Source organism: Syngnathus acus, chromosome 6, assembly GCF_901709675.1.
Source record: "Syngnathus acus chromosome 6, fSynAcu1.2, whole genome shotgun sequence".
Taxonomy (NCBI): domain Eukaryota; kingdom Metazoa; phylum Chordata; class Actinopteri; order Syngnathiformes; family Syngnathidae; genus Syngnathus; species Syngnathus acus.
In genome coordinates this window covers 1,856,123-1,874,269 of record NC_051092.1, presented here as the reverse complement: position 1 = coordinate 1,874,269, position 18,147 = coordinate 1,856,123, and the positions used below count along the sequence as shown (strand labels likewise).

At 42.8% G+C, this 18,147-nt stretch overlaps 1 protein-coding gene and 1 non-coding gene across 3 annotated transcripts in view; both read right to left on the bottom strand.

Annotated features, from left to right (window-relative positions):
- The window catches only part of LOC119124142 (FERM domain-containing protein 5), a 32,252-nt gene extending 14,963 nt beyond the window's left edge, over nt 1-17,289 (bottom strand). For both annotated transcript variants that reach the window (XM_037253791.1, XM_037253792.1), the window contains exon 1: nt 16,950-17,289. In XM_037253791.1, coding sequence (XP_037109686.1) covers nt 16,950-17,051 — 102 coding nt within the window. In that variant the 5' untranslated portion in view covers nt 17,052-17,289. The remainder of the gene's footprint in view (nt 1-16,949) is intronic.
- Nucleotides 17,290-17,828: 539 nt separating this feature from the next.
- Nucleotides 17,829-17,900, bottom strand: trnah-gug. The gene has a single exon. It is a non-coding gene; the product is annotated as a tRNA-His (tRNA).
- Between the last annotated feature and the right edge of the window lie 247 nt (nt 17,901-18,147).

The window sequence follows — 18,147 nt, the reverse complement described above, 5'->3', positions numbered from 1 at the left end:
CTCGATCGAGGTTAATCAGGGAGGGAGAATGGAACTTAATTAGTTTCCACGCTCTAATATGAGCTGGTATTTTGAGCCCAATCTGGTTTCACGGGAAGTCTCTTAGGATGAAGCTACAAAAGTGGAACAAAAAAATAGAACTTTTTGTAAAAGCTTGTTCTCCCTGAGGGAGACATGGCGCCGATTGGCTTGCGGAACCAAGGTGGTCGCAAGGTTAAATATTCTCCCTAGCAACTATATATATATATATATATATATATATATATATATAAAAAGTACACCGTGTCAGGATGTAAAATGTCGTGCAGATGAAATATAGCTTAGCATTCTATTGCACGTCAAGGTTCAGCATTGGCAGAGCTGGAGGGGGGGCTGTGGGGGCAATGCCCCCCACACCATCCAGCTTTTATATTGGCTTGTATTCACCCAGAATGAAGACATATTTTTCTCCATAAGCTGCTTATAGACAGCCACAGCACATTTGGGGTTTGCAAGCTCATTCAACACAGAGTACATATTTTTGAGGCAAAAACATCCTCTAAAAACCAGGTGTTCTAATCATTTACATTTGATCCGAACAAAAGTGTTCTCCAATGACATTTCTGACAGTCTCATAGCAACGGCGGTAACCATGAGCAGCATTGCCAGGGACGTGCGGTCAGAGGAGGCTACGCCTCCCCTGCCATCAAGAAAAGGTGAAAAACAAATTCAATTGTTTTTATTATAAAGTCATTTTTCTTTTAATTTCAGTAGTTTTGTATCATTTTGAATTATAGTCATTTTCAAACCGAAGACGATTCGCTCGGAGGAGCCAACTTCACATTTCTGTAGTTAAGCTGATGTATTGAATATCTCGTGTTTTTTGTCATCTGTCTGTAACGTCGTGTTTCTTAAGATGAACAAAACGGCTTTGAAAAGAGACTTTACGGAGGCTACGAAAAAGAGGTTCTCCCGCCTTATGGCAGGGGGCGCTAGTGATCCCGGGATGCTTCATGCGCCTACCTGTAGAATAAGAGATCTCCAGTTCACATTTACGGTGAGCAACTGAGGAGCAGTCGTTCATTTATTTTGTTTTACGTTCGGGTTTTTCCCCCTGTTTTTACATTTTGTTTTACAATGGAGGATTACATATCCAAACGATTTTCGGTCAAAGCAGGAGGTCATCAGTAACTCCGGAGTTAAAAGGTTCGATTTGGACAGCGGGACTTCGGAACGGAGTGGTACGCACGATCGAAAACAAGTTTTTGATTCCATGTGTTTTATTGAGTGTTTTTATGTGTGAAGACTGCTGATATGAGATTTTAATTAAAATAGTTCAAATTAAATAATGAATAAGACACACTAGAGCAGCGTTCCCCAACATTTTTGTGTTGCTATGCTAGGGATAGCTACCAGGGGGTGACCGGACGGCGTGGCGGCCATTTTGAAAGAATCATGGTACCGTGAGTGTAAGGGACGCCCAAAATAAGGACCTTCAGGTAAGATCGGATACCAACAAAAGATGCTGTGGAGATCCTAAGAGCTCACAGCAACACCCTGCCAATGGGATCCCCAGATGTCAAAACTAAAGTACAATAATAAAATTAAATGTGATAGATGTTTGAATTAAAATAGAAGTAAAATACCAATAAACAGTAATTGACAAAATAAAATTGACAGCTGAACATTAAAATCAATGAGACCAGAAGTGTAGGGGATAATTAAAAAAGTAAAATAGTATGATAGTGAATGGTATGAAATGGATAAGCAACTTTTGTACTCAACAGGGACAAAGGACGCAGCCATATTTGAAGACACTACTCAGGGTTGATAGGAGAATGAGAGGTAGTACACAAGGGATCCAAAAGAGGGAGCCACCAGGAACCTGAATGAATGGGAACAGTGAGTGTAGGAACTTTCTGAAATAGTGACCCTCTGACAACAACAACAGGTTGGCCTTCCCTGGGGCCTTGCGGTGTATGAAGCACAGATAGCTACCAGGGGGTGACCGGACGGCGTGGCGGCCATTTTGAAAAAATCATGGCACCCTGAGTGTAAGGGACGCCCAAAATAAGGACCTTCAGGTAAGATCGGATGCCATCAAAAGATGCTGTGGAGATCCTAAGAGATCACAGCAACACCCTGCCAATGGGATCCTCAGATGTCAAAACTAAAGTACAATAATAAAATTGAATGTGATAGTTAGATAGATGTTTGAATTAAAATAGAAGTAAAATACCAATAAACAGTAATTGACAAAATAAAATTGACAGCTGAACATTAAAATCTATGAGATCAAAAGTGTAGGGGATAATCAAAAAAGAAGTAAAATAGTAAGATAGTGAATGGTATGAAATGCATAAGCAACTTTTGTACTCAACAGGGACAAAGGACGCAGCCATATTTGAAGACACTACTCAGGGTTGATAGGAGAATGAGAGGTAGTACACAAGGGATCCAAAAGAGGGAGCCACCAGGAACCTGAATGAATGGGAACCGTGAGTGTAGGAACTGTCTGAAATAGTGTGACCCTCTGACAACAACAACAACAACAGGTTGGCCTTCCCTGGGGCCTTGCGGTGTATGAAGCACAGGGAAGTGGAAGGAATTAAATTCAGCATCTCCTTAGGTCGTGCGTTGTAATGGGACAAAGGAGATTGCTCAAGAATATAGGAGCATACTTTTGTAGGCTGGTTCTCACTCTGATCAGGGTGGATTGATCCTGAGTTCTTCTGCCTTGAGTGGCTTGACCTGGATACCTAGCGGTGTTAACGAAGGGTCAAAGTGACTCAGGGTGTGAGTGCTCAGGGCCTCCAGTGCTCTTGGACCCTGATCAAAGGAGAAAGGCAGCGGTTCACCGCGGCTGGTTCTCATTCTGATTAGGGTGGATTGATCCCCAGCTCTTCTGCCCTGAGTGGCTTGACCTGGATACCTAGCGGTGTTAACGAAGGGTCAATGCGACTCAGGGGGTAAGTATGCGGCCCCCCTGGGTTCCGACTCTAGGAACAATGCACGCAGGGTGTGGTGGTCCAGAGCGGAAGGACCTTAATCGAGGCTCAGTCTTCTATGAGGGTTAGCCTCGCTCATGCAACAGCACATTGCACCACACACGTTAATATTGGACTCTAAATGGTGACTTGGAACAGGTTCCAAATTCTTACCCCTAATATTCACATCCCCTAGTCCAGCTTAGGTGACTAGGCCGAGGATGCACCGGGACCTAGGCGATGTAGAGTAGGGTTTCTTTCTCAGCTATTCTCTCCACAGGTATTGCAATACAGGTGAGTTCCCTCTAGGTACTTTGACATGGGACAAAGAAGATTGCTCAAGAAGAAAGAAGCTTTTTTTGTAGGTACAACTGAGAGTAGAGCACTGGGGAGGCACTGCTTAGTCAGGGCTGGCTCCAGTGCTCTTGGACCCTGATCGGAGGAGAAAGGCAGCGGTTCACCGCAGCTGGTTCTCACTCTGATCGGCGTGGATTGATCCCCAGCTCTTCTGCCCTGAGTGGCTTGACCTGGATACCTAGCGGTGTTAACGAAGGGTCAATGCGACTCAGGGGGTAAGTATGCGGCCCCCCTGAGTTCCGACTCTAGGAACAATGCACGCAGGGTGTGGTGGTCCAGAGCGGAAGGACCTTAATCGAGGCTCAGTCTTCTATGAGGTTTAGCCTCGCCCATGCAACAGCACATTGCACCACACGCGCTAATATTGGACTCTAAATGGAGACTTGGAACAGGTTCCAAATTCTTCCCCCTAATATTCACATCCCCTAGTCCAGCTTAGGTGACTAGGCCGAGGATGCACCGGGACCTAGGCGATGTAGAGTAGGGTTTCTTTTTCAGCTATTCCCTCCACAGGTATTGCAATACAGGTGAGTTCCTTCTAGGTACTCTGTTTGACTTCTCTGGGACAAAGAAGATTGCTCAAGAAAGGAGCATACTTTTGAAGGCTGGTTCTCACTCTGATCAAGGTGGCTTGATCCTGAGCTCTTCTGCCTAGAATTGGCTTGACCTGGATACCTAGCGGTGTTAACGAAGGGTCAAGGTGACTCAGGGTGTAAGTGCTCAGGGGCACAAGTGCTCTTGGACCTTGATTGGAGGAGAAAGGCAGTGGTACATCGTGGCTGGTTCTCACTCTGATCGGTGTGGATTGATCCCCAGCTCTTCTGCCCTGAGTGGCTTGACCTGGATACCTAGCGGTGTTAACGAAGGGTCAATGCGACTCAGGGGGTACGTATGCGGCCCCCCTGAGTTCCGACTCTAGGAACAATGCACGCAGGGTGTGGTGGTCCAGAGCGGAAGGACCTTAATCGAGGCTCAGTCTTCTATGAGGTTTAGCCTCGCCCATGCAACAGCACATTGCACCACACGCGCTAATATTGGACTCTAAATGGAGACTTGGAACAGGTTCCAAATTCTTCCCCCTAATATTCACATCCCCTAGTCCAGCTTAGGTGACTAGGCCGAGGATGCACCGGGACCTAGGCGATGTAGAGTAGGGTTTCTTTTTCAGCTATTCCCTCCACAGGTATTGCAATACAGGTGAGTTCCTTCTAGGTACTCTGTTTGACTTCTCTGGGACAAAGAAGATTGCTCAAGAAAGGAGCATACTTTTGAAGGCTGGTTCTCACTCTGATCAAGGTGGCTTGATCCTGAGCTCTTCTGCCTAGAATTGGCTTGGCCTGGATACCTAGCGGTGTTAACGAAGGGTCAAGGTGACTCAGGGTGTAAGTGCTCAGGGGCACAAGTGCTCTTGGACCTTGATTGGAGGAGAAAGGCAGTGGTACATCGTGGCTGGTTCTCACTCTGATCGGTGTGGATTGATCCCCAGCTCTTCTGCCCTGAGTGGCTTGACCTGGATACCTAGCGGTGTTAACGAAGGGTCAATGCGACTCAGGGGGTATGTATGCGGCCCCCCTGAGTTCCGACTCTAGGAACAATGCACGCAGGGTGTGGTGGTCCAGAGCGGAAGGACCTTAATCGAGGCTCAGTCTTCTATGAGGGTTAGCCTCGCCCATGCAACAGCACATTGCACCACACGCGTTAATATTAGACTCTAAATGGAGACTTGGAACAGGTTCCAAATTCTTCCCCCTAATATTCACATCCCCTAGTCCAGCTTAGGTGACTAGGCCGAGGATGCACCGGGACCTAGGCGATGTAGAGTAGGGTTTCTTTCTCAGCTATTCTCTCCACAGGTATTGCAAATCAGGTGAGTTCCCTCTAGGTACTTTGACTTCCCTGGAGCCTCGCGATGTAGGAAGCACAGCAAAGTTGGAGGAATGGATCCAGCATCTCCTTAGGTCGTGCGTTGACATGGGACAAAGAAGATTGCTCAAGAAGAAAGAAGCTTTTTTTTGTAGGTACAACTGAGAGGAGAGCACGGGGGGAGGCACTGCTTAGTCAGGGACGGCTCCAGTGCTCTTGGACCCTGACCGGAGGAGAAAGGCAGCGGTTCACCGCAGCTGGTTCTCACTCTGATCGGCGTGGATCGATCCCCAGCTCTTCTGCCCTGAGTGGCTTGACTTGGATACCTAGCGGTGTTAACGAAGGGTCAAGCCGACTCAGGGGGTAAGTATGCGGCAGGGATGTGCGATCCGAGGAGGCAAGGTAGGCTTGCTACGCCTCCCCAGTCACGAACCTCACCTCACCGCACGTCACTGAGCATTGCGTACAAAGTCTTTCTTAGTGAATGGGAAGGAGACTTCAGCACAATGTAAGGATAGCAGCACTCAGCCCTTGTGAGGTAATGCAGGCTCAAATTTATCATCAGCCCACACAGCTTACATAAGCCACAGACTTAAGTGTGTGAGACGTCAAATAGAGCAACAAGTGATCAAGACGCAATTTTAACAGCATAGAGGCCAAATAGTCAAGCAGTGAAGCTCATAGTATAGTAGCAATATCGGCTTCATGTCCCTGAACATGAAAACATTAACATTATTACATGTGACAATTATTTCCCCAGTTAACTGCCTCGAGACAATTTTTAGCGATATGTACAAAGCAGACTCTGGAAAGAATAATCCAATGCCACATCTTGAAAGTGCTTTGATGCTATATCGATATCTGGCGGAATGCAAATTAACAAGCGAATACCTTCTGAGGTTCTCTCTGTTTTATGAGCCTGAAAAAGCTACAATTACTTGGCTAATAGGTTCTAGGGAAAGTGATGAAAGACAATTACCTGACAAAAGCTTTTATATAAAAAAAAATATTTTTCTTAGTTTTATTTTTTTAAATTTAAAATAGATCTATTGTGACACCAGTCCAGGAACTTTTATGATGTCTCATCTGGTATGGTTAAATTTAACAAATTATCAGCAGTCTGAACTTTTTAAAGCTATAATAAATGACAATATTACCTTTTGAATGCACCGTAGCATAATAAATAGCACGAGTGTAGCAAACGTCTTCACATGTGAGATTTAACTGGTAAGTTTTTAAATGTCTTGAGGCTTCTCTGACTATCGTGACGGCTGCACAGTGACTGAATGAGGTCAGTGGATTGGCGCCACAGGTAAAATGGAAATGGACTGACGAGACAAAGGGACTGATGGAAACGCAGGTGAGTGCTGATCTAAAAAAAAGGCTTTGGGGGTGCTCAGAAAGATCTTAAATTGAAGGAAACAACAATTTGGGTCTCATCAGCCTCCTCTGTCTTTTTAAGATGAGCACCGTCACTTGAAGTTCAAAAAGCTGGAACAACAATGACGTGGAAAGAAAAAGCAAAAAAAAAAAAAAAGGTTGGGTCACTTCACAGCAAGCAGCCAAGAGGAACAGATTGCTTCGGCTCCGCATGATCACAGTGGGGACCGACCGCTTTGAAAGGGGTCTTTGTTTGCCCGAGGGGGGGGGGGGGGGAGCCAGAGTGGCACGGCTTGCTAGCGGAGGGTGGCATGTGCTTTGGCGGAACTGCAGGCACTGGGGTGGCGTGGCAGGCAGAGTCTTTTGCTGCGGGTCTTCGTTCCCTTTTAGTCTTTCCAACATCTAACCAGTCATGCGGTGTGGAAGCCGTGATGTCATCCGGAGCTGCAGGCGCTTGCCATCTATCAAGTCCATTCTCTTTTCAAAATAACTCCAAAGCATGATTCCGATTGGGCAGCATTTTTATTTTCACAATTGACACATTGGGTCAACATATCTGCCCCTCCCCCTTACAGTGCTCCTTGCAACTTATCCGGAAGGATAAGAAGCTTCAGCAGCAAAACAGCTGAGTTGTTTTGGTCAACAGAGATGCTAAATCTGGTTTAATCCCACCAGAAGAGACTTTCCCTAATTAATACTATATTCTTGCCATATCGCTGTAATCCTTGTGGTGGGATGAAGGCACAGACGTCCTTTCACTTTCATAACTTCTCAAGAGACGGACGGGAGCATGCTATCCAAAGTTGCCAATTACAAGAAATTATTACAATAAAGTTGGGTGGCCCGAGAATGCAAAATAAGGACACTTTTTTTTTTTTTTTTTATTCATATAAAAAGCAATGCGGCCGTAACCTTAACCGGGACCCACAATTTAGGACAAACTGTAATTCTAGTCGCCTTCAGCCCAAAATGCTGATCTCATTACCAGCGTGTAATCAGCCTTTTTAAATGACAGGGGGGGGCCCCTTTCAGCCCCCCCCCCCCCGATCGCATCATCCATCTGCTCCACTGGGATTCAGTCCTACTCTCCTCGCCCGCTGGAATAGAAGAGTTGGATTAGCAGAACGTACTAATGCCGCCCGCCTTCAGGCACTAATTACTGTACCACAATAAGCAAATTGTCATCTACAAGCTGGGTTGGCTCATTGGAGCATTGCCACTCGCTGTTATTTCCTTTTTGTAGCTCTTTACTTGCATCAAGAATTGCGGGATGTTCATAAAAATAAATAAAAAATAGCAGGGGGGAATAAAGTCAAGTTTTTTTACCCCAATTTGTTTTTTGTTTGTTTCAGTGACTTAGATATAGCACTTTAAAGCACTTTTTGATTTTTTTCATATTTTAAATATGTTCGAAATAAAGATATATTGAATAAAAAAAAAAAACATATCCTGATTACATGTATGATGGGTTTGACGTAAGTATAATTTAGCGGGCAGGCGGCACACCTGTGGAGCCGTGACCAAACGAGCGGTTGCCATGGATAAAGGAAATTATAGAACGCCATTTTTCTCCAGCTCCCACTCAGGCCTCACAAGAGCGTGTTTATGATGTAACCAAAATGTCACCATTTCCTGTCATCAATTAAGATGATAATGTCACTTGACTATTTTTCTTATGATTTTTTTTCTTCCCATTTCAAGTATAAATGCCCCCCGACAGCTCGGAAATACGAAAGCACATTTCACACAGGAGGGATTATTCCAATCCATATACTAACAGACAGTAAGGGCACATCTTTATGCTGCATGGACCCAAATTCTAAAAGTGGGATTTTTTTTTCTCCTCTATAATCCTCTCAGTTGGTTACATAAAACATCTTGATTGAGAGAAATAATCCACTACTGGGTGTCAGAACCGGGTCAAAGAAATAAACCTCTGGTGTGGGTTAGGAATTAACATGACATATCATATGCGAGACACCCAAGCAGTCATTTTTTTCCAGCAAACAGTAAAAGCAACAAAGACTTTTTGTGACCATTTCAGTTTGTCCAACCGTTGCCACGTTTCTCTGTGACTCACCGCCAACACCTTAACAAATGACCTTGACGGCTCCCCGTGACAAAGCCTCGGTGATTTACACAGTCACTTACAATTGCGCTTTGCTTTCTTTCATCTGTCATTTGTGTAGCTCTCTACACATTTATCTTTGCAAGATTCACTCTATGGAACATGCGTGATTATAAATTGACGCAATAGAACATGAAGGGCTGCTAGTAAGTTCAATTAAAATGCAGTATTTATTTTTAATACAGCTCAGAAACTCGAGTTTTTTTTTTTTTTTTGTGCTCTGACTCAGAGGCGAGAGAGTTTGAGCAAATCAAATCAAGGTTCTGTTTGGACTGAATGAAGTGGTCGCTGCAGTATTGACTGACAACTCCGGCCAAGCTTCTCAAGGAGCAAACAGGAAGTGACACTTGAGGAGTCCATTCAAGAAGGGCCCTGGCTCTGGTAGATATTTTTTTGGGAGGAGTAAATGTTGAGAAAGGAGTGAAATATCAACGATATCACATTTTGTGTTCTGCTGCAGGCAAGGAGAAGTGGTCCACATTTAAATTCATGGAATGTAGGTGGCAGTGCATTGTGGAATTGCGGAGTCAAGAAGTTGTGTCTGATTATCCAACATCCACAACACTCACTCACAGCTACATAATTCATCTAGTCACTCATCTATTATTTATTAACTTGCAGAATTTAGAACCTGACTGGTTGAGGCATGGATATAATTAGAACAAAATAACAGAATGTTCCGCGGGCTAAAAAAAAAAAAAATGCTAGTGTTTTCTTTAGGATAATCATTTTTTGTGAGGATATCATTTTCATCAGTGGATGAAAAAAAAAAAAATCAAAATATTCTGACAACTCAAATGACTTTTAAATCAGGTATTTGTACAAAATAATCTGGAAAAGTATGTTTCAGAAAATGTAGCGCCGTCATGCATCAATATTTTGCGAAACTGTTTTTAGCATTTCCTTCAAATTTGTTGTAAAAACACACGACAGAAACTTCAATGAAACTCTAAAGACCTGGCAGCAAGATTGACGAGTTTGCTTGCTGCTAAGGGATGTCCTGAAGAGCACTCCTGGGTGCTTTTCATAATCTTCTCCTGTCCTTCATCAATTATGAAGACAAGTTTACGTTGAGTAGAAAAAGCACACGTGTCAGGAAAGCACAGAAGAGCCCGGAGTGAAAGAAGTCAAGAAGGATTGAGCAGCAAAATAACAACAATCTGAAAGAACTCATTGAGCGTATCGACTGTAAAAATATCATCAACAATAATAAATGTTGCGCATTCACACTTGGAATTGTCCATGTAAAATTATAGTCCACTTTAAATAATATAACCACGCAATTGTTTATAATTTAGAGGGCTGGCACCTACAGATTAGCTAATAGTAGTGGTAGAACGTCTTCATGACTCATTAGCTGCATTGTGCTCCAGGCAGCATGTGGGCAGAGGTGTCTAGGACTACAGCGTGATTATGTTCTGTACCGGCCTTGAGGAATGACAACGATTAAAAATAGCATTGTTCGTCCAAAAACCATCCTTGCGTTTACCCTCATGAGGGTCACTGATTACAAACAACCACATTTACACCAATCTGAAAGCTTCAAATAACCGAACATGCACGTTTTTGGTTGGTTTGAGTCCACTCAAAGGATCAAAACATACTTAACATGGCAGAAAAGATCAATGTCTTCCCTCTTTATTAGTGCGTTGGTAGCCAAAGAGGCCAGGGGCTAGCAATCAAACAATCAGTAGTCCGAATGATTTAGTTGATGGACATGGCGAAATCGCGCTGACAATACAGCGATAACTGTCCCGTCGCCCGCAGTGAAATCGGGCGAGCTCGCCAGCTCAATGAACACAATTGAGTGAGAAGGAATCATCACTGCTTAAAACAATCCCCCGTGGATTGCAATCCCACTGCCATATGGTGCACCTCTGTGTGCGCGTGCGTGCGTGTGTGTGAGTTCAACTAAAACAAAACCCAATCTCATTACCGGAGGCTGTGGGCGGGCTGCACACACACAAAAAAAAAACAACCAAATACGTACACTGGAGTGAAAATTTGGTTGGATGGATGATACAAGAGCGTTTCTCTTATTTGCTTTTTAGATAACACACAGCGCAGGTTGTATCAAAGATGCTCCAGGGAGAGGCCTGCACATGCATAGTGATAATAATATGCACAGCTGCTGAACTCTAAGCCCATGCCGTCACTTGGCCTGGAAACCCATTTGCCGCCAAACACCAACACAGCATTTACATGCTACGGTGCTCTCTCGTGATTTCTCAGTGAGAAGTCTGGAAATTGTCCCCTGGTACATTTACAGACATTATGGAACACGGCAGCCATGCGTGCAGATGAGCTTTTAGCTCGTATGCAAATCTTTCTACAGGAAAAATGATTTCAAGGATGTCCCATTTTTTCCATATGTATTTCATTTTCAGGTAATTTGAGCAACAACCGAAGCATCGTTCGTATTTTTCAGATATTAGCATTTTCTTTATGCTGCCTTGGTATTATTTGTGTAAATGTCCTATTTTCAAAATGTATCTAAATATGATTAAACACGGTATGTTATTTATATATATTTATATATGTATTTAATGATACAAAATATTTACCAGTGATTTGTTTAAAAAAAAAAAAAAAAATCCTTCAATTTCACTGTGTTGAAGTCTCACAAGATTTGTAGACACCTCATGTGATGGTTTACGTTTTTTCTTTGACTTACCAGGCACATTTTCCTTATTGTTTTGGTGAAACTCTACCACAAACAAAAATCAAACCTCTTTACTTGGAGTAAAGCTAGATTAGTGATGGTCCCTTGGCTAACTTTGCTTTGTTTGTCGTGTCTGTCCATTTATTTGCTCCTCAAAGACATTCATCTCTTCTGACGACTGGGCTGACACACAAATGGAAAAAGGAGAAACTACTTATATGCATGACTTGCCACCAATGTTCTGCAAGCCCGGAAACTCACGGAACAAAAAAGAGCCCAGGCAGGTTTTCATTTGATTGTAGATTGGAACAAAGTATTGACTGACAGATCCGATACCACGCAAACGCACACTCGCGTAGAAATAACGATCCTCACAAAGCAACTCAGCCCGACATTTCCTCCACGATCCTCCCAGTGAGCCACAGCAACACCCGAGTAAAACCTTTGACTCTCTTAGCATCGTGAGCTAAAAAAAGACATGGAAAAAGAGTATGAGTGAGATCCCGTGAGAATAAACACAACTCAGTGCGTCGCTTTTTACAGCCGCCCGGGTGCAACCAAGGTAAGACGATTTGTGTATTGCACTTTGGTTCTATATAATTATGAACACCAAAATGATCAATCTAAGATGAAGAAAGTTGTGTTTTGCTTTCAGTCAGGGCTGCTTGTCAAATCAGATGATGTTGTCTGGGATGCTTGTCAACACCCATGGCAATCATGTTACATCTATACAGGGTTAGCGTGATCACATTTATTTTATATTAACATTTGTCCAAGGCCACATATCTAATTCTAGACACGAGGTACACAAACTCGTTTATCTGTGAACAAGGAGAGGCCATACTTGAGAACTCGATAGGAGGGAACGGCCCACAGAGCATACAGAGGAGGTAACGGTTTACAGATGAAAGAGAAGGAGGGGCGAGAATCATTAGCTCCAAACACCCCGCAGTGAGCCAGATACAGGCTGAGCGTGATCGAGGTAACCCGTGGCGCAGATGAGGTCGGGATGACAGGATGAAATAACAGGAGGACAAAAGAGCGTGCAAGGGGAGGGAAGTGAGCTTGTAAAAATATACCCTCGTGAGGGATGCCTCCTTTTACAGACAAATGAGAAGCTTTCATTCAAATTCAGGGCTGTTTGGGAAGTAAGTTTTGCCGTTCTTTTTTTTCCAATAGACTAAAATGATCAAAAGTGAACTGCATCTCCTGACAAGCAGGCCACGCTATAATTTATTGGACATGGCCCAAGAGAGGCTAAGACCCTCATTAGCCGAATAGCTACCACAGAGACGTTACTCTAGGAGCCCTTAATATTCAGGCTTGCAGGCGGAACATGAACCAAAGCCCATTTCTGCTCCAGACAGCACAACACAATGGAGGACTCAGCAGACTGACAGGCGGCGTCCCTCTTCTCCGCTCTAAAAGAGACACTAGGGAATAGAAGAGGACCGCTTATTCCAGCCACAGGAGAGAGAAACCAGTATGGCTTCGAGAGGATTTATTACAGAAGCTTGACTTTTTTTATTGCTTGTACACTGGTGCCTTGAGATATACGTTTATTTGATTGTTTTGGTCAAAATTCACAAACACATAAAAAGTCTGTATACACTGAAATTAAAATGCGGTAAATCCAATGCAGCCTCCCAAAATAATCCACAAAACGTATTGTAACGTCTATAATATTATACTGTGTATAAAAAAAAAAACCACTAATTATATAATTAAATACAATCTATAATTTTAAAGAAGTCAACAATATAAAGGAACAGTATAAAAAAAAACCCCACTAATTATATAATTAAATACAATCTATAATTTTAAAGAAGTCAACAATATAAAGGAACAGTATAAAAAAACAGACCCAGCTCTTCTCACAGCTTCTCAGTACGGCAGTAATATGAATCGCTCTTTGCAGAGGATAAAGACTATCTTTACGAGTGTTGAAATTTAATACATCTACATTTTTTTGTGCTGCACTGCATGTTCCCAGACAAGCCTTGTTAAAAGAGTAACTGCTAATTTCATAGATTTCATAATACACATTTGAGGTCCGTTCAATAGTCCTAATTTATTGCGTTGAAATATCAAAGCTGTTTGAGAGCTAGCATAAAACAAAAACCAATGGTGGGGATTACGGGCTAACCTCCTGCAAAAAGCTGTTTATCAAAAAAAGACATGCAACTGAGAAACGGCTGATCCCACATACTGTAATAAACTGTCAAAAACCAAAAAAGATTGGCGTGGGCTGCGTGTCACATCTTCCCAGCCAAGCTCGGCTAGACGCAACAGTGATGTAATCCTTAATTGCGACTCACCGTGTGCCATTGGCGCTAAATGCAAACGACTCTCTCCTGAGGTTGCCCCTCATCAAACATTCACCACTGTCACACATTTTACTCATTCATGCCATGAAGCATAGCAACAGCGTAGCAGCTAAATCAACACGTCTACCCAGGCTAGCATGCTAGCTCACGTGCCTACATTGTAAACAGAAATGTTCATTTGAATTTAAAAACTGCAAACCCCTTTTTTTTTTTTTTTTGTGTTTTATACAGGTTTGTAATCCTCTTATACTTGCATCTGTGAGAGCTAACAGGCAGAAGCGATTTGTCAGGATTCTCGAAGGGCAATCCTGACCGGTGAGCAATCTTACGTTGAGTTTGGGTAACTGTGGCATCACCGTAGCAACAGTTGAGATGCTGGCACTGCACTTCAAAGTAAAGCGCTTCTCAAAACACACCAGCTCACCACTTCACGAAAGAGACTCCAAGATGGCAGAAGGAACATTTGGACCTGTTTATTTTCCGTCACTGCGGTAGTGACAGTGTAGACAGCTGTGCTCAAACGTTCACTTTTCATATTAGTAATATTCAATTTGTGTTGAAATAAGGGTTCATTGCGTGTAAACTATAATTAACTCTTGATTAGAGTGGGCCAGAACAAAGCAGACAGTTCAATAAATCGTCACAAACAAAATACAGTCTTTCTAAAGCCAAAAAACTGGTGAGAAGGTTTCTAATGGGAGAGAGCAAGATTCAGAGAGACAGTTAAGTCTTGTTATAAAAAAAAAAAAAAATGGCCTCTCCTAAGTCCTCACGGATAAGCACAGATTTTCTCCCGTGTCTGTGGTGACCGTCTTTTCACACCAATGTGCAGGCACAGATAGTTTAAGACCTCATTTTTGGAAAGCAAGTGTGAGACGTTGCTTTTAAAGAACAATTGGGATTAGCTCCAAAGAAGCAGGCAGGCACTTTAATATCGGCTGAACATCCAAAACTCTGAATTTAGAATACCGTTTTTTTCCATGTATAATGCGCAAACTTAACTAATTTATTGTCCTAAAATCTGGGGTGCGCATTATACACGGGTACAATTTTTTTAAATTTTTTTTTTTTTTAATTTTTTTTTTTTTTTGTGAAGAAAATCATGGTACAACAATTTTTGAAGAAAATCTTGTCACGGATGGTTCTTTACAACGTCACTTTCCTCTCTTTTCATTTTAACCTAACTGATCGCGGTGGTGCCTTTCTGGGCAGTCGGAGAAATCAACGCCAACAAAAAAAATACATCCAGCCTAGTTAAGAAATCACCAGAAAGATCACCATGACAATTGTGAATAATAAATAAATAATTATTATATATATTATAATTTATAATAATAAATAATTGTGATAAATAACTGGAACATCACTCAAATATTGGTGATCCCGTTGAGAGTCTCACATATTTCTTCGCTATCGAGTTTGCTACTGCATGCGCAGTGATACTGACCGGCAGAATAACATCCGGTTGTTCCCAAAGATGATCTTTTTTCTGAAATAATTTTATGTTTACGGACTTAAGTAACCCGGCCGGGTCATACCAAAGACTATAAAAATGGGACCCATTGCCTCCCTGCTTGGCACTCAGCATTAAGGGTTGGAATTGGGGGGTTAGATCACCAAATGATTCCCGAGCGCGGCGGCGCTGCTGCTCACTGCTCCCCTCTCCCCCAGGGGATGGATCAAAATTACATGGGGATGGGTCAAATGCAGAGGACAAATTTCACCACACCCAGACGCGTGTGTGACGATCATTGGAACTTTAAAAAAAAAAAGAAAGAAAAAAGTCAAAATTTGGGTGCGTATTATACATGGGTACAGGCTTTTTTCCAGCATCAACATGCCATTTTTAGGGTGCGTATTATACATGGGGGCGCATTATACATGGAAAAAAACGGTAGTTGCATTTCAATGTCATTTATTTTTGGTAGGCTTCTGACCTGACAAAAATTCTCAGCCTGCATTAATATCACAGTCGAAGAAGCCTAAAGGCAAAAGAAGGTTTCGGGCTCAACTGTCAACTTGAATTGGAATGACAGCTTCGACTAAAGGGCTTGCGGAATGATGGGATGGCATTTTTACTTCCTCCAAAACACACATGGGAGAAATCTGTCATTCATTGACCATCAATTAAATTTGTGGATGATGTTCTTCTTCAGGCCAGAAACGAGGCAATTTTGACACTTTCAATCTCAACCTTTCACTTTGCGCCTGCTTTGGCAAGAAGACAGAGCTCTAGAGCTTTCTCCTCTTTCACTCCACTCCCCTTCTTTTTTTTTTTCCATGCATGCTGACGTCAGCCGGCCTGACCACGCGACTCTGCCGCAAACAGAACACCTGCTGGCCTCAGCGTCCGTGTCTCTGGCTCGCCGTTCGGCGGGCGCAGATTTGCTTACAACAGTCCACATCTTCACGCGGGACAAAAAAAAAAAAAAAGAGTAAGCCTGTTGATGATAACAGATATCAAAGTAGGAAGAATCTGGAAGGTCTTATGAATGTTTCATCGTGCTACAAGGCAGGTTAATGTTGCCTTGACAAGGCTTTAAAGTGTTGAGGCAGCAAAGTCTCTGAGGATATCTTTTAATCCTTAACTGCAGCATCCACCAAAAGGAAGAAATTGTTTTGGATTTGATGTGACAGGTTCCTTTTTTTTTTTAAAGTGAAGCATCATCAAAGCTTGGACAGTCGCTACAAAAAGATGCCAACAGTTCTTTTTCTTTGTACAGGTGTAAAATTTGTGTTGACTGTTTAATACATTGAGGAGGATTAAAGTAATAAAATAAAATAAAAATAGTACATACTTTCTTCACACTAGTCTGTTTACTGTATGAAAAATGTCAATTTTCATTGGCTGAACTCACAAAGCTACAAGCACGTTCCCAAGCTAATGCTACAATGATGCACCTCATAATGGCTTTCACGAGGTCAAAAGGGCAATTGCAATTATTGCCCTTCTACACTATCATAAATTGATGGCTTCAGACAATCTGTCATAAAGATTCAAGCGGTTTAAGTCAAGTGTCAAAGGTGCAAAAGCAGGAGGATAGTATCATTAAAAAGCGACAAAGATGATCCCTTTTCCCCCCTAAACCACATCTCAGAGCATTGACAGAAAATCTGGCCTGCAGCTGATTTGTTTTGACAATAGTGGGTCACGAGGGGCAAATGCATCACCGTGAATTAGCGTGAGGTTGTGTAAAATGACGAAAATGGAAACACACTCACACAATGCATCGCACAACGGACAGGTGACTCTCTCACTCACTCACCTGAATGGTGCACGTATATTCCGAGTCGTCCAGCAGCCGGACGGTGCAGCTGTATTCCCGTTCGAGATTCCTGACACTGCCACTCACGAATCGGCTCAACATTTTCGCAGAAACAATAGTCAGCACAAACTGCGGCGGCGTGCACGTCAACGTCACAACGACCACAATCCCGGGTCCCGTAAACAGCCCGCAGCCGCGCGTCGAGTCGCGGAGCTATGCACCATTGCGGTCCGGTCGTGGTGGCGTTTTGTTTATTACTACGTCGTGCAATGACAAGGAAGGAACAATCCCAGGACTCCCAGTGACGCTCCGCTCTGCTGTGTGTGTGTGTGTGTGTGTGTGTGTGTGTGTGTGTGTGCTTGATGTCGGATTCTCCCCCACCACCTCTCCATTCACAGTCTCTTGAGCGGGCGGGCGGGCGCCAATGAAATCTGACGTCAAAGTGAACCAACCGGAGGGCCAAAGTTTTTGTTTTTCCCCCCCACTTTAATTATCACATTTAACTATCGCTCGCTTCCTATACGAGAGAAGGTTTTAACACAAATTTTTCTTACTATCGGCCCTGGCTGTAAAAGAGCCCAAATTCAATATTTATGCGGATTAATTTTGTTAGGCAGGATGAATTCAAGTTCGAAATGTGATTTACTTTCTAATATTTTTCAGTCACGCGTAAGAACTGAGTTTTTTTTTTTTAAATGTATTTTACTGCCCCCTGCAGGAGTGATGTCATAACTGCAGTTTAAAAAAATTGTTTTTTTTTTTTTCCTTTTTTACAAACATTAACGGCCACAAAGCATCAATGGATGTGTCCATAACATTATTCCATGAGGAATAAAAAACATTTTTAAAAAGATTTTAATTCATAAAAGAAATCCCGACTGCCGTGACCCGGATTCGAACCGGGGTTGCTGCGGCCACAACGCAGAGTACTAACCACTATACGATCACGGCGAGCTAACCGGGACTGAAGGTTGGGCCGGCGTTTTCCCTTTATATCCGCAAAGCATGATGTAGTTTGCTGCAGATGACCTATAATATATTTGCCTTTGCCCTATAAAGCGTAAATGCACTACCACAAGTGTTCGCACAGGTTTAAACTACTTTGATGCAAACCGATTGAATCTATAAACACAAAACAAACCGTCTTTGTAATGTTCCAAAGATAACCTAAAAACGCATTTACAATAAAATACAGACA